The sequence below is a fragment of the Mandrillus leucophaeus genome, unplaced genomic scaffold (assembly GCF_000951045.1).
Source record: "Mandrillus leucophaeus isolate KB7577 unplaced genomic scaffold, Mleu.le_1.0 Scaffold1235, whole genome shotgun sequence".
Taxonomy (NCBI): Eukaryota; Metazoa; Chordata; class Mammalia; order Primates; family Cercopithecidae; genus Mandrillus; species Mandrillus leucophaeus.
The window spans coordinates 566,301-589,029 of NW_012100710.1; the positions used below are offsets into that span (position 1 = coordinate 566,301).

At 35.7% G+C, this 22,729-nt stretch overlaps 1 protein-coding gene across 1 annotated transcript in view; it reads right to left on the reverse strand.

Moving 5' to 3' along the window:
• Nucleotides 1-22,729, reverse strand: part of CFTR (cystic fibrosis transmembrane conductance regulator (ATP-binding cassette sub-family C, member 7)) — a gene marked incomplete at its 5' end in the record, with an annotated part of 169,601 nt that overhangs the window by 123,638 nt on the left and 23,234 nt on the right. Inside the window, 6 exons of the mRNA XM_011971663.1 lie at nucleotides 6,257-6,349; nucleotides 8,008-8,254; nucleotides 11,644-11,769; nucleotides 12,888-13,051; nucleotides 13,931-14,020; nucleotides 17,153-17,368. Coding sequence (XP_011827053.1) covers nucleotides 6,257-6,349; nucleotides 8,008-8,254; nucleotides 11,644-11,769; nucleotides 12,888-13,051; nucleotides 13,931-14,020; nucleotides 17,153-17,368 — 936 coding nt within the window. The remainder of the gene's footprint in view (nucleotides 1-6,256; nucleotides 6,350-8,007; nucleotides 8,255-11,643; nucleotides 11,770-12,887; nucleotides 13,052-13,930; nucleotides 14,021-17,152; nucleotides 17,369-22,729) is intronic.

Sequence of the window (22,729 nt, forward strand, 5' to 3'; positions counted from 1 at the left end):
AAAAAAAAAAAGACTGAATACATACATGTATACATACACACACACACACACACACACACACACACCCTCTTATCCTATAAGCTGGGTACATAAACACTTATTTAATCTTTAGCATTAACATGAGATAGATTTTATAATCCTCCTCTTTCAAAGTTGTAGACTGTGACTCAGCAGTTAACTGACTAAAGTCACATAGCTTTAAGTCACAACCCAAATCTGAATTCTACTCCATTACTTTTGGTAGCATCCTCTTCTGAGAAGCTCAGAGCATTTCTTGAAGCAATTATTGCTGAAAATAAATATGAAGAGATTGCCAGATGATTCAAATGAATTCATTTCACAAAAGTAGCTAGGAAGAAGTAATTCCCTTTTAAAAATTCCTTGCCTCACTATTGCCCCCTTGGGAAGCTTTAGCATAGTGGTCTTCAAATCAAAGTAAACAGTCCTAAAGATTGATCAGGAGGAAGCAAATGCACCTTGTTTTAAGAGACTCTATTAACTCTTTCCTACAATTAACCTGCCTGAGAATCTATCATTTCTCCTGACCTACTTCCCTCTCATGAGTCCTTCCCTCATTTTATACAGACAGCCTTCTCACTTACCATGCAAGGGAGTATAGTACTAGTCTTACTACGCAGAACTTTCTGGAGTAGAAAAACCTCTGGGACTCAAACAAGGGGACCATGAGAGAATGACTTTCTCTTGAAAGAGGCTCCCATAAAAGCAAAGGCAGAAACACTGAAGGAGGCAGTATCTTATTTCACCCAGATTTCAAACATAAGGCAATCTATGTGTCTTATCTATTCTTAGAGTCAAATTGCAGAAATGAGTAGGGGAATAAGGCATTTTAATTAACAAATTATTTAATTATTTTTTAAATTTTAATAATTTAATAAAGTAATTAATAATAGTTATTATCTGTATTTTAAAGTCAGACTTTTCCTGACAGAAAGCAAGTTATATCTAGCTGATTGACTTGACAATAAGAGCCAATTTCATGAATTCATTTATTTTCCATAAATTGAATGCACTGAAACTGCAGCTTCAAGGTTTTGAAGAAATCCATGTAGCATACTTACGCAGTGCAAAATACACAAGAAACTACATCATTTGCCACCACCTAAAACTATGTCGAAATATTTATAAGTTAACTTAAAAGTGTGTCAGGGGTACATAGGTTTTCAAAATTCTTTCAAGGCATACATAAACAATCAAGCTTGAAGACTACTGCTTTGAGTTTTTTATTATATGGGTAGCTAACAATGAAAGTATTTTAAAATGAGACAAAGGTATTTGCTATTCCCTTATTCATTTATTTATCTAATAAATATTTATTGAGTATAATCTCTGTATTAGAAACTACTTCAAACGTCCTATATGGGAGAATGATAAATGAATTAATATTGCAATGTGCTTGGTGCAACAATTGAAATCACACCACGTCATATAGGAGTACATTCAAGAGAACAACTGACTCACCCTTGACCAAGTAAATTACATGCGTGCTAGGCTATGAAGGATGTAAGTAGGATTTCACAAGACTAAGACATCGTTATAGGTGTTTCGGGAAGATGGATCTGCATGCACAGTGATTTAGGCACAAAAGAACAAAATATATCTCAGGAATGGTGTGAGTGGCTGGGTCAGATGTATTGACAAGGTGACAAAGGCTATTAACCTATAAGTTGTGAGTTTCATGCTTAGAAGTGGGACTTTTATCCAATAAGCACTTGTATCAATGGAAGACTGTTGTTACTATAACTTTTATTTCTGATTACAGAAGACACATTTGAAAACGTAGAAAACTAGAAATAAGAAAAGAGAAATTACCTGTAGTTGTACCACTAAGAACTATGTTTAACATTTCAATAGATATCACTCCATACATTTATATTTATATTTACATTTACATATACTAAAAATCATATATACGGGCCAGGTGCAAGGACTCATGCCTGTAATCCCCGCACTTGGGGTGGCTGAGGCAGGAGGATCGTTTGAGAACAGGAGTTCAAGACCAGTCTGGGCAATGTAGTGAGATCCTGTCTCTACAAAAAAATTAAAAATTAGGTAGGCGGCCAGGCGTGGTAGCTCACACCTGTAATCCCAGCACTTTGGGAGGCCGAGGCGAGTGGATCACAAGGTCAAGAATTCAAGACAAGTCTCACCAATGGTGAAACCCCGTCTCTACTAAAAATACAAAAATTAGGTGGGTGCAGTGGCAGGCACCTGTAATCCCAGCTACTCAGGAGGCTGAGGTAGGAGAATTGCTTGAACCTGGGCAGCAGAGGTTGCAGTGAGCCGAGATTGCACCACTGCACTCCAGACTGGGTGACAGAGTGAGACTCCATCTCAAAAAACAAACAAACAAACAAAAATTAGCTAGGCATGGTGGTGTGCACCTGTAGCCCTAGCTACTCAACAGGCTAAGGCAGGAGGATCACTTGAGCCCAAGTTCAAGGTTACAGTGAGCTATGATTGTGCCACTGCACTCCAGCCCACATGATAGAGCAAGATTCTGTCTCTTAAAGAAAAAAAAATCATATATGTGATTTTTTTTTTTAAATAAGTGATGATATGCTGAGTGAGAAAGGACTTTGGAGTCATAGAAGCCTAGCCTGACATTTTAGCTCTGCCCTAGCTAGGTGTGTAACCATGCTTGAGTTACTTAAACTGTCTAAGCCTCAGCTTCCTAATATGTTAATAGGAATTTTACTTACTCTCAGGTTTGGAGCAAGGGAGGAGTCATATATAACTCACCAGGGACTTGCCTCTCAGAGATGCTATCAAAGGAGATGGAGAATACACTAAAATGAGTGGGTATTTATGAAGCCTGGGGAGTGAGGAACAAGAACATTGAGGTACATGCAGGAAATGTGGAAACATATGTATGAAGTTCAAGAAAGAAACTGAAGCCAGAGATGTGCATTTGAGAGTCATCAGCACATTGATATCACTTGAGCCTGAGAGAGGTCACCCACAGAGAACATAAAAAGTCAGAATGAGGCTGATATGGTTTGGCTATGTCCTCACCCAAATCTCATCTTGAATTGTAGCTCCCATAATTCCCATGTGTTGCCGGGGGGACCCAGTGGGAGATAACTGAATCATGGGGGCGGGTCTTGCCCATCCTATTCTCATGATAGTGAAGAAGTCTCACAAGATCCAATGGTTTAATAAAGGGGAGTTGCCCTGCACAAGTTCTATTCTCTTATCTGCCTCCATGTGAGACACGCCTTTCATCCTCCACCATGATTGTGAGGCCTCCCCAGCCACGTGGAACTGTGAGTCCTTTAAGCCCCTTTCTTTTGTAAATTGACCATTCTTGGGTATGTCTTTATCAGCAACGTGAAAACCAACTAACACGGAAGCCTAGGTGGGGACCCAGTGGCCCATAATCACTTAAGTGGCAGGCAGGGCAAACTTAGAAGTCATGGCCTGAGGCCAAAATGATCTGGAAAGAACGGTTCACTGAAGCTACATTAAATGATATATTCTACAAGAGTATGACAGTTTTAATAGATTGGTGATAGCAGAATCTATGTTGTAGTGGGGAGAAGTCCACAAAAAGTGAAGACGTGAGAATAGCCTTGACAGCAAAGGGAAGAAGAGTGATAAGGTTTTGGGCATGAGGTTGCATGAGCAAAAGTCAGGGAAGAAATTGTTTAACTTGAAAATATTTAAACATGAGAAGGAGTCAGTTGACAAAAGATACTGAAGCTTCTGGAGGAAGGATAATTGCTGGTCCCCTGTTCTGAGAAGATGAAGCAAAATAGAATAGTTCAGACAAGGGTAAGAGGAAGCATACGTCTTTCTCTTAGATACAAAAGAAGAAAAAGGTAATTCCAAGGGTGAAGAGAGATGTTGGAAACATTCAAATATGACGGTGGCCTCTATTTTCTCTATGTATTGTGGGAGACAAGGCCATCTACTGGGGGTGAACAGATCCTGGGAGAAGATGGGAATTTTGTGAATGTGATAAAAATCTGGAATAGCCTTTAGGGAAATGGTAAAGAAAATTAAAGACAAATGAAAGGATTTCCCAAGAAGGATTATAGACCCATATAAGGTTGAAACAATAAATGTATAAAACTTACAGTTGACTAGAGTCAACAGATAGCACTATTGTTTCTCAGATAGCACTTCCTTCTCCAAAACTGATAAAGTAAGTGTTTTGCAGGGGAAAAAAAAAATCACCAAAAGGAAAAGGGAATTGAGAGTGCAGCTGAGAGAATGAAATTACTGTATTTTGAATAAGCAGAGGTTAAATCAGGAGTCCAAAAGGAAGAATTAAGGAGACTAGAAATTCTGATGAAATGGAAAGGCAGTAAATGTAGAATTAAAAGACTCAAAGAGTTGGAAGATTAGGAAATTCCAGGCTGCGAAAGAGATTTCAGAGTGCAACATTTCCAAAGCGAGGTAAGTCCAGGTGCTAACAAAACTCAGGATATGACTAAGAGAGAAAGCTTCTGAAGAAGTCACTACAAAATAAAAGTTCTAAGTAAAGTATTGGAAGACTCGTTTATATGGATATTAAAGTCTCAAACAGGAAATTTAACAAGCATCAGCATCATAAGTAAATGCCATCAAGGGGTGCACAGAGTTTAGGTGACAAAGACTGGAGGAGGTAGATGCCACCAGATGGAAGACAACAGTTTAGTGAAAGGGCTCTAGCCTATGACATTTGGGACCAAAATTCATTTTCAATCTTTGCCAGTTGTGTGAGCTGAGCCAAGTCCCTAAACTTTTTGAAGCCTCCATTTTATTATCAGTGAAATGAAAATATTAATTTTATTGAGGTCATAGAAATGCTGTGAAAATTAAGTGGGAAAAACCATATAAAGCGCTTATCCTAGTGCCTGGCACATAGTAAGGGCTCAAGCATGCTACCTATTTAATTAGATGAAGTGAGACAGCAATTGAGGATTTTTGCACTAGAGCAGGAAAATAATGACCTGAAAGTAGTAGAAAATGTCAAACTACATATTTTTCCTTCATGCCTACAAAGACACTTGAAATTCCTAAAATCAAAGTAAAATAAATCTGATCCACAAACTTTTATACCCAACAATTTTGCTAGGCACATGGGAATTACTCTGTTACCTATATCTTTAAAAAATGAAGTAAAACAAAGCACTGGTACTCAAGTTACTTATATAAATGAATCCAAAGTATGACATTGAGAAAGATTTAGACCTAGGACATTGGCTTCATACCTCCTACCTGTACACAACCCATGTAAGTGAGAAGAAACTAAAAATTCCACAGGTGTGCTCAATAATCAAATATTGCTCTTCAGAGACTAAAAATCATTGATAATATTTTTTATGTCGAGCAGTATAACAGAATTTGTAATGGTGGATGAAAATAGGTTAAAAATGGTAGAAAACAATACACGGGTATATCTCTCCCACATCCTTTTATTAACTGGTATATATAAAGCACTTTGGACTGGAACTTGCGATCAGAGAAGCTAACGTTTATTGAGGAACCACTGTGTGCATGGTACTCTGACGAATGTTTTACCCAAAATGTCTCCTTCAGTCTTCACAACAAACTTGCAAGGTAAATATTAATATTCTCCATTTTACACATGGAGAGCCAGAGGGCCCACAAAGTTAAGCAACTTGACTTGGATTACACAGAAAGTAAATGGCAGAGCCAGGATTCAAACCCAGCTCCAAAGCCTATGATCTCTGTATTATTTCCTGATTTGTTATGTGAAACAAATTATATGACTTAGAAATAAAAAAGCTTTTATATTGCATTTAATATTCCTCTATTTGTTTGTTTGTTTGTTTGTTTGTTTGTTTTTTGACAGAGTCTCATCTTGCTGCCCAGACTGGAGTGCAGTGGTACGATATCGGCTCACTGCAACCTCCGCCTCGTGGGTTCAAGTGATTCTCCTGCCTCAGCCTCCCGAGTAGCTGGGACTACAGGCGTCTGCCATCATGACCAGCTAATTTTTTGTATTTTTAGTAGAAACAGGGTTTTACCACGTTGGCTAGGCTGGTCTTGAACTCCTGACCTCAGGCGATCCACTTGCCTTGGTCTCTTGGTCTCCCAAAGTGCTGGGATTACAAGCATGAGCGCCCAGCCATTCCTCTACTTCTTAATCTAAAAAATAAGTGAGTGATCCTCCTTCCCGTTCTACCAGTTATATCATCATTCTAATTTTATTTGCCATCAGGATGAAATCCAGATTCACCAAGAAGAAAATAGGTCTTTAGAGAAACAATTTTTTAAAAATTCTGACCTCCTCCCAGAAGGCTGTTACATTCTCCATCACTACTTCTGTAGTTGTTAAGTTATATTCCAATGTCTTATATTCTTGCTTTTGTAAGAAATCCTATTTATAAAAGAGAGCAAAAACATGTTATAGAATCAGAATAGCATTAATGCATTATTACATCTACTTTATACTCTCATTGTGCTACATCTTATACATGAATTTTAATAATGAAATAGTAATTATTTCTTAATATAATAATTTTATTACAATGTTCTAAAGTTAATTTGCCAAGCACTAGGATTCATATTTGAAATATACTCTCTAAACATATGATACTTTATAAAACTTTTTATACATTAGATTTAACATACAACTGATTCTTCCTTATACTATTATATGCTAACCTTAGTGATGAATTTATAAAGCAACCCTGGGAATTACCCACTAATGTGCCTTAATCCAACACTGGATGGAGAAAAAATGAATGTCTTCATCTTAATAGCACCCTCCTCATTAAAGGCCTCATTAGCATCACTTCTGTGGGTTAAGGAAGCATGTGAAGATATATAACTAGTTTTAAGGCATCAAACTGTGATTCTAAAAGAAGGGCTCTATTAGAGACTCAAATCAGTTTCCCTAGGGAAGGTAGGAGCATAAGGAAGAATTAAGTCCATGCATCCGGAAGTCTTGGCCATAAGAAGTAATGAAAAAGCTTGGTCCTCGCCTCGCTTCTTCATTTTCTTCTCTGCTCCTCTTTACCTCTCTTTTGGTTTCTCTCATTTTCTCCCAGTTTGGTTTTCAAGATCTGTTTCTCTGTCTGTATGCTCCCATTCAGTGACTCTCCCCAGATCTGTTTCTTCTTCTTTCTTTCTCTCTCCCTTCTTTCTCTCTCTCTCAATGGATTAACAGAAGACAAGATGATTCCCAGAGCTACTTACTATGATTCAGAGCTAGAGTCACCACTTTGTCTAAATCACAGATCTCAAACTCACTTAGTCTCAGGACCAAACAGGTGATATAATTAAGGAGTGGGGCTGAGAAGACAGCGTGATGAACTGGAGATGGCAGGCGCTCTGTGAGCAGGGAGCTGCCATAGCTTGTGGAAAAGGATGACGCAGTTGACTAGTTATTCCAATTCTTCAAAAGAGGCTGCACACATGAGCGTATGTGTGTTTATGTGTGTGTGTGAGAGACATCTCCCAATTTTTAATTGCAGGCAACCAATATAAATTTTTTAAATGAAAGGTTAAAACACGTCTAGGAGCCAAAATTAGGTCTATGGGCCACCATTTACAACCTCTGGCCTAGAATAAATAATGCCAGAACTACCTAAAAGTGGCTCACCCTTCTCCCTCATTTTTATTTCTGTCACAGTGACTTATTTTCTGGGTTAAATATTTAAATAAACAGCAAAAAAGCATAATAAGCATTTATTTGCTTCTTAATAATACACAAGTTTATCCAATTAGCTTCATATAAATTGAGTCTTATCACCTGAAAACTTCAGAATTTCTCAAAGCTGCTAGCTACATCAGTATTATTGGGATTTTAAGGTAATTTGGCATAAAATGCCATTCTCATCCATCGTACTGTCCAGAGAAATGCCAGGAAATGTTTAAGGTGAACATTCCTAGTATTAGCTGGCAACTTTTATAACTTCCTAGAGAAGGAAATTTCTTTTTCTATATTTTTGCACATTTGCAAAGTTCATTATAACTGATCTATTGACTGATTACTTTAATCATAGTATATAATGTAGCATTATGGTACATTACCTGTATTTTGTTTATTGCTCCAAGAGAGTCATACCATGTTTGTACAGCCCAGGGAAATTGCCGAGTGACCGCCATGCGCAGAACAATGCAGAATGATATGGTTGTGAATATTTTTCGGAGGACGATTCCTTTGATTAGTGCATAGGGAAGCACAGATAAAAACACCACAAAGAACCCTGAGAAGAAGAAGGCTGAGCTATTGAAGTATCTCACATAGGCTGCCTTCCGAGTTAGTTTCAGTTCTGTTCTATAAAAAATAATAATAATAAAATTCAGGATGTTATTGTATTTTTCAAATATCAGGGATCTTGGAATGTAAGATCTGAGCATGGTCTCTAGAGTCTTTCTGCCTATATTTTTAATCTGGCTCCACATCATATGACCTGTGTGACCTTGGGTATATTATTTAATCTCTCTGGGCCTCAGTTACCTTATACGAAAGGATAACAATGAAAGTACCAGTGTTTTGTACATACTTGTAAATATTATATTTAAATTATAATTAATAATTTGTTACTAACATTATTAGGACATTATTTTTAAACCTTTACTTCATTACTAACTTGTAAGATTAGACTAATCATTTTTTGCTTGTTTGTTGGTTAGTGTTTTAAGTAATTAATTGTGGAAATGAGAACAATGTTGCAAGATTTATGAAGGAAAAAGACAATTCTGTGATTATCTAATGGATTCTTAGCACTTCGGAAATTGTAACTTGGCTTTGAGGAACACTGAAAATAACATATAAGCTACAGAGAAGTGGTTCTCAAACCTTAGCATGTGTAAAAATCACTTGAGATGCTTTTTAAAAATACAGTCTCGGGCCTGCCTCTTAGAGATACTGATTGAATGAGTCTCAGTAGGTTTCCAGGATTTGCATTTGAAAAACAAAACAAAACAAAACAAAAAACCCAAAACACACAAGTAGTTCTTTTGATTCAAGTTGCAGGTGGGTTTTGAAAAATTATAAAAGTAGATACTACATCCTCTCTGTCTCATTTCAACATAATTATTTGCAATCACATTACACTATACATTCAATCTTCTAGTCTGAAATGCAAATGGAAATTAGTTTTTTTAATATATATGTGAGGCTTCAGTGCTCTAACAGGCAGAAAACAGGGAGTGCAGGAGACAACACTGCCTTCAACTCGGTCCCAGTCTTCCAGAAGCCATACAAATTGGAGTCACTTGTGATCCTCCCCATCCAGTTCTTGCCCAAGGAAAGGTCAACCAGGAGAGAGGCAGAGGGCTCTGGTGAAAGGGGGCAACAGCTGTGCCATGGCATAGTGCATGTGGGTACCTGGCATTTGGGCATTAGTTCTTCCTTAATTCAGAAAAGCTATTCTCATTCTCAAGTGCAGAACTAAGAGGGAATCTTTTTTCCGTTTTTAGTCTGAAAAATAAAATGTAATCTGAGCACACTGATGAAGAAAATTGAGTTCAATGTGCCCAACCCAGATTGCAATTCAGTCTATTTAGGTCTACCAATTTCAGTAACTTGACACTGAAGACAGATTATGATTTTGGCATCTCACCTGGCTTTGAATCCTGGTTCTGCCAGTTACAGCTATGACATCTTAAGCAAGTCACTCTGCCCTCTAACTTTACAGAATCCACCCCTATAGAAGGAAAACATGTCATCTCCTTTGTGGAGTTGTTGCCAAGATTAAATAGCACAGTAGAGGTCTATATTTAAATTTACAATGTGTGTCCTTTCTCCTCAACAAGAAAAGGAAAAACATGGACTAGGCTGGTATTTATAAAATGATAGAAAACACTTTTTATAAAAATGTTAAATTTGTTGAACTGTTGTTGAAATATATTAGAGCTGGGAAAAATAGGAAGAAGAAGTACCATAAGAAAAAAAAAATGGATCCAAGAACATTTGTAAGAATCACTCAGAAAGTAGATTCTCCATAATATAATTGCTAACATTTTATGACTCATAAAACTATTATATCAGTTTCTTATTTTTAAAATTGAAAGTGACTTTATTACTAAAGAGCAGTAAAAAAGTGGATTTTCAGGGAGCTTTGCACAGCCTTTTGACCAGCACAACAGTGTCCCAGGCTGAGGTAATCACTCCTTTAATGTGAATTCTGCCAATCTCTTCCAGAACATTATATTTGCTCTCTTGAGTAGGGGCAATTCTTGCTTTCCCATATTTATGTCAACACTTTCTAGCCTTTTCGAGTGACAATTTCATGCCAGATTATAAAGGTTACAACTAAACATTCACTATATATCAAACAGAAATACCAAGTAAAGGGAATAGATTTCATCTTTTGAGGAAGAGGGAACAAAAAAACAACAAAAAACAAAGTAAAATCAGCACCAAGAATGACCCAGTCATGAGTTTATCATGAGTTTGAGAAAACCAGATCTTCTGATATCCTTGTCATCACCCTTGCTATACATGTGTTTGCAGAAGAGTGATGCAGAGAGCAAGTGTGATGGAACACTGACTTGTTAATGAGATAAAGAAGATCTACCAATTGAACAATTCCCCCAAGAACTTGTTTTCTGGAAAGAAAACGCAATTCCTTTCCTGGATTTATCTTGAAATGCATAACAAAAACAGGTGACCAATAATGTTTGGGAAATAAATACTCTTTTACTCTTTCTGTTTACACGGCAAAGGACTTAATATTTCAGCATTTCTTTTGTTGTTCCAATCACACACCTGCAGCTCAGTTACCATTGTGTACTGGACTCAGCAGCCTGAATTCCTCATAACCCATACTGACACCATCCATAAGGGTACTTCTCTTTTTAGTATATTTTTCCTTGTGAAATTCTCATGTGCTGAAATTATTTGTTCCTTGAACAGTGTATCAACTTTCACTGAGTCTCCTAGAACCTTTTTAGATTGGAGTTTGTAGAACATGGAGCTCAACTGAAGAAAAATGGTCTCATTGCTACAGAAACGCTATAGTTTACATCTTGACCAGATTTATCTCAGTAATCGTAACTCAGTCTGCGCTGTACTTTCTTTGTTGGATATAATCCTTACTAATCAGTGAAAGGTTATATGAGGTGAAAGAACACTAGAGATAGGTGCCAAGTACTGATTCTATCTCAGGAGGTAGCTTTCATTACTTGAACTGACTTCATTTCAAGTGGAGGATTTATAGGAACCCAATTTGTGAATACTACCCTATGTCATTCCCAAGTTAGGGAAGAGCAAACATATTCTAACCAGACACAAGTTTTTTCATGGTTAATGTACCGTAACACATAAATTAAGATATAATAATAGAGAATCATTTATTTGATTCAGAATTGTATACTCTACCAGTTCCGTCTGAGTTACCAATCAGCCTTCAATATCTTGATCATTATTTTAATGAAATAAATGTATTGAGCAGCAGTGAACACATGTAGGAAATTCTTTAATAAGGTATCAATATAATATACTTGCAGCGCAAAATAACACCCTGGACTAACTACATAAAACTACAGCCCATGAAAGTGAATTTATGTAACTAATGTATGAATATTGAGAGAACTTAAATGCAATCATTTGATTGTCAGAAACATCAAATAAGAAGTGGAAGTCTACTGTGACAAACATATTTTTTAAAAATTAAGGACAGAATTACTAACAACATTGAAATTACTGGAACAACTTACTGTCTTAGGTTTTCAATCATTTTTTCCATTGCTTCTTCCCAGCAGTATGCCTTCACAGATTGGATATTTTCAATCATTTCTGAGGTAATCACAAGTCTTTCATTGATCTTCCCAGCTCTCTGATCTCTATAAATCAATCAATCAATCAATCTAATAGTAAAAACAAGTCAAATTATCTACTAAGAACTGCTCAAGGTTTTAAGTCATATTTCTTTTATTCGACAGATGGGCATTTATTTTATTATCAAATAGATGGTAACAAAAATAATAACTACTGTTTAGTAAATGCCTCCTATGTGTCAGATATTGTACAGACTCATTCCATCTGCCATCTCTGTCCCTTACGACAGTCTATAAGCAGTGGGTATCTCTATTTTAGAGATAAAAAAAGCAAAGACTCAGTGAGATGAAGTGGCTTGACTAAGGTCACATAACTAGTAAGTATGCAATCTGGGATTCAAACAAAGTGCTATTTGACTCCAAAATTTATATACTTTCTATCATACTCTAGCTGACAAATTCAAGCCCTTTATCATAAGCAGTGACTTGTGTAAGTCATTCATTCACTAGTATTAGTTATTCTGTAACACAAAGTAACTAAGGCTCTGGTGTGATGATCCATAAACCAGAGTAGTAAAAGCTAATCAACTCTACACAAAAATTAGGTATTCCCTTTAATTCACATAAATGTTTTATCCATTTTTTAACTGTTTTATAATCTAAAAAATGAACTGAATCAACATATTTATAAACAAATTCAGGAGACTGAGAAGCAAAAAAATGTCCCATTGATACAGGAAGTAATATTTATACCATCTTAAAAAGTCTTTTTTAGGCCGGGCGCGGTAGCTCATGCCTGTAATCCCAGTACTTTGGGAGGCTCTGAGGTGGGCAGATCACCTGAAGTCGGGCATTCGAGACCATCCTGGGCAACCTGGTGAAACCCTGTCTCTACTAAAATACAAAAATTAGCCGCTAATCCCAGCTACTAATCCCAGCTACTCCGGAGGCTAAGGCAGGAGAATTGCTTGAGCCTAGGAGGCAGAAGTTGCAGTGAGCCAAGATCGTGCCACTGCACTGCAGCCTGGGTGACAGATCTAGACTCCATCTCCAAAAAAAAAAAAGTCTTTTTTAATGACACTGAAGATCACAGTTCTATGCATAGAGCAGTCTTGATTTTACTAAAGTGGACTTTTTGAAAACATAATTTTAAAAACCTTCAAGCTATGAAAATAGGTTGCTACCTGTACTTCATCATCATTCTCCCTAGCCCAGCCTGAAAAAGGGCAAGGACTATCAGGAAACCAAGTCCACAGAAGGCAGAGGCCTGTAACAACTCCCAGATTAGCCCCATGAGGAGTGCCACTTGCAGAGGAACGATCCACACGAAATGTGCCAATGCAAGTCCCTGGAAAATAAAAGCACAGCAAAAACAGGTGTCATTTTATCTTCCATCCCTAGAAACAAACAATCATATATGAAAAAAAGCAAGTAAAAGGAGCTTATATGGTCAAACACTTCGTGGTTCTGAGCACAGTAAAATCTAGGTAATCATTACATGGAGCACATAACAATGTGCTTAAACATTCTACACATAGAATAGGTTTCCCCAAAGAACAAATTTCAAGCCAGTGCACTTTTAAGCATATTTGTATTCAGTGGAATTGAGATTGGACATCTTAAGTTATCATTAGTCCAGGTTTTAAGTAACTTACTTTTTTTGCATAAAGCAAGAACCACAGCATAGAACATGAGAGAACAAAGAACTCTCTCCAGAGACTCAATCTACACAACTGCACAACTCTGTCATTTGATAGAGACATTTAGAACAAATATTTGCTCAATTCAACAGTAATTAATTTTGTACCAGCTGTGGGTCTCATGCTATTTTAAGTACTGGATGTGCAAAGATAAATAAAACACATCATATGTCCCAAGGACCTTGAATTTATTTATCACATAAGACAACACAGAACAAGAATTGCTCAGAGTATCATATTCGGCCAAAGTATATAACAGATTTAAAGTTTTAAAAAGAAGCATGGTCTGATAAGAATTAAGTTTTGAAAAATCTTATTAACAACAGGCTGAGGTGCCTTTGAGTTGGGTGGTTCTACCAGAGCCCAGGATGGTGCTCTGCTATACAACTGACCTTTCTCAGTTTTCAGAATAGGGAAGCTAGAGCTGAGCAAGACTTAACCACTTATCTGATACAGGAAAACTCTACCTTTCCAGTTGTATAATTTATAACAATAGTGCCTAAAAGATTAAATCAATAGGTACATACTTCATCAAATTTGTTCAGGTTGTTGGAAAGGAGACTAACAAGTTGTCCAATACTTATTTTATCTAGAACACGGCTTGACAGCTTTAAAGTCTAAAAGAAAAATGGGAAGTTAGATAATTTCAACAAACAAAATACAAATATATTATAAGTAACATTATAATATGACTAATTCAGTTATTATGCATTCATTATTAAGTAAAGGTAATGAAAATTATGTTCTATTCATCTAGCTTACTATCATCTTAGATTCATAAATATTTCTTTTAACAGTCAATACTATACTGGAATGCTTCTAGTTGTTTTATTTTCCAGCATCTAGAGAGAAACAATTATTTTTTCTCCTCACAATGAGAATGGTATTATACTTAAATACCATTTATACCGTGTGGGAGTTTTTGGTTTTGTTTTAAAAGATAGAGCCAAAGGTACTGAAATTTGAAATTAAGCCTTGGCCTTGAATTTTTCATGTAGTTCTATACTAACTCATTTGGATAAAATTACTTTTAAAGTCAATAAAAGTATATGATGAATAACTGAAAAATTAATACTTTTGTGAAAAAGTTTGTCAATACAAAATCCATACATTTTACAAAGAAAAATGCAATGCTATGTGAAAACTAGTTAAGCAGGTAAATTATTTTTTATCTACTTATTTATCTATCAATTAAATTTACTTAATTAAAACTATAAAGTTGACAACTTAACTATGATTATGGAAGATCAGAGTCATATTTTGCCTATAAAACTGAAGAATTGATTTGCTATTAGATCACTTTGACTGGGAATTATCTAATATTAGTTTCAAGTGAATACCTCACATATTTGTTGAGCATTTAGTAAATGCAAGTCACTCTACTTGATGCCTCAGGGATTATTAAGATTTATTAAAACATAATCCCATCGTCAAGGTGACCTAGTATATAAATAACTAAATATAATATGATAGACGAGTTAAGGGAAGTAGAAAGTAATAGGGTAGTTAAGAGAAAGTTAAAACTCCTGGTTAGAAAAATCTGGAAGGATTTTCTTGAGGAGTTAAAATTTGAGATGGTGTAGAATAATAAATAGTGTATAGATAAACAAAGAAAGGAAGGAATCAAGGCAGTTAATTCCAAAACATTATCAGAGCAATATGAAGTGGGGGAAATCCATTGAGCTAAATTGCACATGACTTAGTAACAGGCTTAGTCTCGAGCGACTTTGAGTGCTGCACAAGGCTTAACATGGAGCTGTGTGCACAGTAAGGACTCAATGAATATTTTTGTTAATTTAGTTATCTCTGCATTCTTGAAAATTATAGGCAAAGCTCAAGTTTGTATTTAAATTCATTATTTAAAGTAAAATGTTGCAGAATTTGGAACAAAGCAGAGGAGAGCTCTGTTACAAACTTTGGAACATTGTAGGAAAGGTCCCACATATCCTGACCATGAAGACAAAACAGGTCAGATATGGGAAGGCATGAGACCTGGGAAGAGTAAACACAAGGTTCACTTTAGGGACCCAACCAAAGCCACACGGAGATGGGATTGCCTTCTTTGGTGATGATGGCCAATGTAGGCCAATAAGTGTGGCTAGAGAGATGAAGCAAACTGGGCAAGAACATAGATATGCAACATTGAGAAAGGAAGACAAATACAATACCACCTAACTTTTTATCAATGCATCTGGGTCTGAAAGCACCTATATCCTGTATTTCTGCTAAATGTTACATAAGGACTTGTTTACAAACTAACCTGCTCTTTATTTGATCTCTACACTCGTTTAGCCCATGCCTGTCTCTTCCTGCATTACAGTCTGCCCACTAAATATCAGTACTCTATTGTCCCTAGTGGTTAGAAAATCCTCCAGTTCAGAGATTGTGATTTACCTATTTTAGAAATTTTGAAGCAGTGTTCGCACCATGTTCTGTACTTTTTAAATCTTAGTTTCCTTATCCATAAGACAGGGATAATAGTACCTACCATTAAGAGTTGTGCAGAAGATCAAATGAGAGTGTACCCAATCACTTAAAAGCTTGTCATGCACATTCTGAGCTATTGTCATTATAACAAGCACTTTCTATAAACATTTATTAAACTGAATTCAACTTTCTCTGATATGCCGCTGTGTAGATTCTACATTCCAAATGATATCTAACAATGTCTTCACTTATGTAAAATGTTCAGATCAAAATAAAACTTTTGTTGATTTATCACGTTTTCCTGGTACTTGTGAACTGATGAGATTGCAGCTGAGGTGATAACTGTGGACTCCGTTTTTATTTACTTCTGCCTTCATAAAAGGCTTTTTTGAACAATAAAGTATGGTTATCAAGGTTTTACAACACAGTTGACCTTGCAGGTGTGTCTTAGAAGTGTTATGGGTTATTTGCTAGAGGCAGATTTCAGATCTATGCCCTTAAAAGCCAAGTATTTAATATTTACATTGGTAAAAGAAAAAAGAGAAGAAGGGTAAAGCAATATCCAAATGAGTCCATCAAAACAACTTTCTATAATGACTTTGCAGATCCAAGTTAGTCACACATGGTAGTGAATCAGGATGATGCAAGTACATGCCTTCAAAACAACCTTAAATTGTGTTTGTAAGGTAGTTAAATGTTAATTTGAATACACCTAAATGATGCCTCAGCAACTTGGGCCCTTGTCTGGATAATACATGCAGAAAAGCAGAGTAGGTTCTTATGGTTTCAATACACGTGCTGTTCCAAAACCTTTAAATTTGTAGGGCTCATAGGATGATAAAAATCCAACTCAAAATAAGGCAGTGAATACTACTACTTATGACAACCAGTTAAGGTGAAAACTTTTGTTGTTTGGGTTATCATTAACAATCATATATTACACTCTTCTTACTGAACATAAAGATATGTGGCATTTTACTATAAGATGATATTTTGTCAATTACTTTTATGTAGGCTGTGTGTCACCTTAACAGGAAACCATGGATTCCAAAAAAAAGATAACATGATTAGGAGAAAAAAAAAAAAAAAAAACTACAACAGAGGCAGTTGACGGAAGATATTTAATAATTATGAGTTGAAGTCAATTAAATTATCAAGGATAATTAAGAGCATTAATTATTCCTGCCATTTATTTCATAGGCATATGAAATTAATTTCAGCATTTATCCCTTACTTGTACCAGCTCACTACCTAATTTATGGCATTAAAACATGTACCATACAGAACATATGTACCACAGGGCCTGTGCAAGGAAGTATTACCTTCTTATAAATCAAACTAAACATAGCTATTCTCATCTGCATTCCAATGTGATGAAGGCCAAAAATGGCTGGGTGTAAGAGCAGTGTCCTCACGATAAAGAGAAGGCATAAGCCTATTCCTAGATAAATCGCAATAGAGCGTTCCTCCTTGTTATCCGGGTCATAGGAAGCTATGATTCTTCCCAGTAAGAGAGGCTGTACTGCTTTGGTGACTTCCTGCAGAAGTGGAAAAACAGAGAAAATTAAATTTCATTTCTTTCTCATAAAATACCCTGATAACTCCAACACAGGACTTTTCAGCTTTAGAGGAGACTTAAAACGAGTTTATATAGAGGGTCATACCACATGTGAAACTCTTAGCACTATTTTCAATATCTTGGTACTTTGAAATAAGATCTGGGATTTGTTATAGCAAAAGTCACTGGGAGACAAGTTTACATATGAGGTATTTTAAATTAAACAGTGAATAGTGGCCATAAAATAAAAAGTATAGTTTCTGAAATGGTTTGTTAATTAGTAACATCTACATAGCACTTAACAGTTTCTAAAGCATTTCCCTTTTTTATTTTTCATAACAACTTTCAGTAACAGAGTAGGCATTTTTTTTTGTTTACTATAGAGACTTTCTTAGATACAGAGTAGGCACTATTATTTTCACATGGCAGATGAAGAAACTGACGCCAAAGAGACCAAGTGGCTTGATGTAATTTCAAACTAGAATTTTCTAAAGTGTTTTGGGCAATGGCATTATTTTCAGAATGAACTTAGCTTCTCAAGGCAACCACATAAGGCAGAACTGGCAATGGGAGACAGGAGCACACCAGCACTAGTGGTATTTAAAATTGGCCATTTCCAATGCTAGTCCCTTCTCAGTCAGCAATAAGAATGGACTTTGGTGAAGGAGTTTGCCAGCAGCCTCAATCTCAGGCCAGATTCCAATGACTGCTGGACTCCTCAAAGGCCCGTGAGTCAGTGAGGGAGAGCAGAAGTTATGTTTTCCCAAATATACCTCATCAGGGTCCTCAATCTACTACTAAACCAAATTGTCCATCGAATTTATTACCACTTCCCCTAAATATACAAGAATAGATCTGAATCCAGGGATTTTGAACCCAGGAGGTCTAATTCTTACCCATCTTGTTAAATTGACCTCAAAAGAGAAGGATACATAATTCCCCATTTTGTTTTATAATGACCCAGTAAAATAGGGACCAGACGGTATCTCTGAAAGGAAATGATGTTATGATAATTGGTTCCATTTAAAATATATATTTCCAAGCAAGACTGCCCCCTACCCCTGGTATTGCCAAGCACTATTCTGCCTCATCCCTTAATTTTTTTTTTTTTTGTCCATTTTCTACAATGTATTTTCTAAACCTCAAGTATCCAATACCTCCAGCCCCCTCATTCTCAATAGATGACAATGCTTTCTACGTCAATGTCATCCCCACAAGAAATCCTAACCCCTATAGAGCTGCCATTGATTGAGTAGCTTTGTATAGCTGCTCATTCTATGCTTTATATACGTTTTATTTTGAATTAACTAAGTCAACTAAGGCTCTGAATGCAAGAAAACATTCAAACTTTTAAAAAGCCTCCAAACTAATCACAAACCTGAAATATTATAGTTCTCTCACCTCACATAGCCACATGTTAAATGTGAGTTTAAATGACAGCAGACAGGCAGGTGTTAAAAAGAAAACTGCCAACCTCCTACCCAAATATTACATGTGAATAGTTTGCTAAATCTACTTAAATATTTTTGAAAAGTAAGTACACAAATGACTGCACAGTGTATACTATGTTCGTTTTGTACTTCTATTATTACATATGTTCCTCTTTAGAATATATATCAAAGGAGAATGGCTTTTGAGGTTTTTAAATTTTATATAAATGACATCCTACTGTGCTTTTTACAACTTTTTAAAAACTTAACACTGTGTTTTTCACATTTATCTTTATCAATACTTGTATAACCAACTCATTTATTCTAAGTGCTGCCTAACAAGCCACCCTGTGAATACATTGGGTTATTTGCCCATTGCTGTACATTGAAGCAGTTGTGTTGTTTTCACTCCTAAGTTACTGCAGTCAGTGAAAGAGCTGCCCTGGATGTTTTTACAAACTTCCATATGTATTTGCCAACTTTTCTCTAGATTCAAGTATGTTTTTTTCCAAAGTAATTTTTTTAGTTAGGAAATTGTACAATTAAGGTAAATCTTAGATTTAAAATTATAAATATATCTGTACTACAAACATAATTGTTCATAGTATGCTTACAGTGGCAATATTTAATCCTTAAAATTATTTGAGATCAATATTTTATCCCAGAATTGTTCTATATTATGCTGTTTTTCATAGACAAATATCAATACCATCAATTTACTTTGATTTGTTTTTCTTTTTTTTTTTTTTTTTTTTCCTTGACTAGTTGGTTTTTACTTGGCCAAAATGCTCTCCTGAGTTGCAGTCAAGGCCACTGGATTTACATGTGCTATCTATGTTAGAAGTATCACATGTGGTCATGAAGCAGAGAGCAAGGGGCATTATTTACGATGCATACCAGATAAAGCATCGTTTCTTGTTCATTGTAAGACAGTAACAGGAAAGATATGAACCGTGAACACTGCTTATAAGATCAATTGCTTATATCATGATTAGCATAAACACATTTCTCCCCTTTCAGAACTCATTTATCTCCTAACATATATCTATACAGACATATAGTCAATACAGAGAGACTGGATAGACTATCTCAAAGAATACAGAACTACTGATAAACAATACATTGCAAAGCAAGTATGTAAATATTTTAAAAAGTAACTTGTGTCTGTAGGATGCTAAAAATAATCTTCTGAGAAAAAAGAGAAATATTTTAGCAACCAAGCTAAATTTTAGCACAGAATTTTTCAAGTTAGAAGTGTAAAGACTTCTATAAGGTTTATTTTCTTTTGAGTAATGTGAACCAAAATCTCTTCCACTGGATCTCTCCATTATATTTTCCAGATCACAATAGACTTTTCCCTATCACAACAGGTTTATTTGTTGAATTTTTATTTAGTTGTAATTTACAACAAAACACAATTAAAATGCGTATTAATCTGAATGGAATGCCTTTTTAAAAAATTCAGAGACAGGGTCTTGCTTTGTTGCTCGGGCTGGAGTGCAAGGGCTATTCACAGGTGCAATCACAACACACTACAGCCTCAAATCCACAGATCAACAGATTCTCCTGCTTTAGCCTCTCAAGTATCTGGGACTACAGGCTCATGCCACCATGTCTGGTTTGTAATACCTATTTTACATATTGTCATTACTAAGTTAGTTGTCGTCTTTCCTCAACCAAAGAGGACATAGTCATCCTTTGAACAACAGTACCTATTTCACAAAGAACTGGTAGCACGACTCTGGAAGGGCATATGTTTACAAACTAAAATGTGGTTCATTTTCAGTATGAAAAATTCTAATAATAAGACCACCTGCAAACAGCAAACCAACATAAACCTCACCACCATATGGAGCTGTTACCATTCAAGGACAAAATCAGCACTCCGAAACTCCACCCCTTCTATAGTTTTCCCTAATCTGTTTTAAGCATCATGTTCTTTAATATTTACAATGGAACCATTTATAGATATCACCTGATTTTTTTTTATTTGGAAAAAAACACTGGTAAGTGATACCTAGCTTAATCTATGACGTGCAATCCTTTACAAAAATTATCCCCAGAATGACTGGGAGAAACGTAGTCCCTCTATTCTTGGTACAAGAAAGCTGACTGTACTCCGTTGTTCAGAGTATTTTCACAGACACAAGAAATGTTCTGATTTGTTACCACATGAAATAGTACAAGCAAACTTAGGCTTGCATGTAAGAAGGAGGAATGTATAATTATTTGGATATTTAATAAAATAGTTTATTACTCTGTATCAGACATGAATCAAGATGGAATTCACTTAATGGGTCACTTCAATAATAGAAGAAGCCTGATACCAATGTGTAAGCCAGTGTGATGGTGAAATAAACACTGAATTCAAAATCGTGAATTCCAAATTCTTATCCAGCACATTACCTACATTGGCTGTGTTACTTTAGTCACTTCCCTGCTCTGGACAGTTTTCCTCACTGATAAACTAAGAGGTGGAGAAAGCTAATTGTGATGTCCCCTCCAGTGCTAACATCTCTGATTATATGATCTGAGTCTGCAGAGTCCCATGGCAGAGGCCAAGAATTCCTTGCGTAATTGTCCTAGCCCTCACCCTGCCATGACTATGGCTATTTTCTACTAAAAAGGATGAAAGTCTGAATAGTATGAGTTTAGAAGATCATCTGGGTAGAGGGGCTCAGGTTGGAAAACAGCTCAAGTGATTGCATTCCTGGTGAGAATAAGTTTGTGACTCAATTTAGATCAGCCTCCCAGGGAAACTTTGGAAGCCTAAAAATATCTCCTATATCTTCTAGGAGTGGTATCTCATTTCTCACAGGATCTTCAAGCTCAGAGCTTCAAAGTTATTGTAGATGAGTTTAAATTCTTTAACCATTTCTGGTTAAAAAATTATAATGCATACCTAGGATGGGGTCAAATGTTTAGTCTAGAGATAGGAAACTCTACTTTTTCTAGATATTCAAACCATGAAGGAAATTTCAGGTGAAAAAATAGAAACCTGAACTCATTCTTGCAATTACATCAGATGAATTAATCCCGGTTTACTTCACTATAAATTAGAGTTCTCATCCCAAAGCAGAGTTGTTTCTAAGTAGAATGATCAGTTGGAAAAATTCTAAGGCTACAGTGTTTTCTATTGTGTGAGGTCACTTAATAAAATCACCATTATCATTTTAACTTGTTTTAAAAATACAGTACTTTATATGTCTCTATCCTAAGAATATTATGACAGTTTAATTTTGAGAAATTAATTAACAGAATACAGAAGAACCAATGATTATCTCAATAACAAATGAAAAGGAATCTGATAAAATTTCAATATCTGTTTCTGATAAATGTTCTTAATAAATTTGAATATAAAGATATATTATTAACCTGAAAAAGGATTTCTTCCTCAAAATAACAATCAATGCCATAATTAATAAAAGTCTAGATGCATTACATTTAGAATCAGGAAAAAACGGAATAGTAGCTATTACTACCATTTAACATTTTTCTAGAATTTCTAGCTAATACAACTCAACAAGAAAAATGATTGAGGTACGAATATTGGAAAGAAGAAGAAAAAGTATCATCAGCATAGAATATGATTGTGTAACAAATGTAAATGAATCAAGAGTTTAAAAGATAGAGGTTTAAAAAAGAACTATGTTAAGAACATCGATTTCTATATACCAAACATGACAACTAATTAAATGAGCATCCCATTCATAGTATCAATATAACAAAAGATACATTGTAATAGCAATAAGATGTATATCTTAAAATATACAACTCACAAAACATTATTGGGACTTTTTTTTGTTTTTGTTTTGTTCTGTTTGAGACGGAGTCTCGCTGCGTCGCCCAGGCTGGAGTGCAGTGGTGCGATCTCGGCTCACTGCAAGCTCCGCCTCCCGGGTTCACGCCAT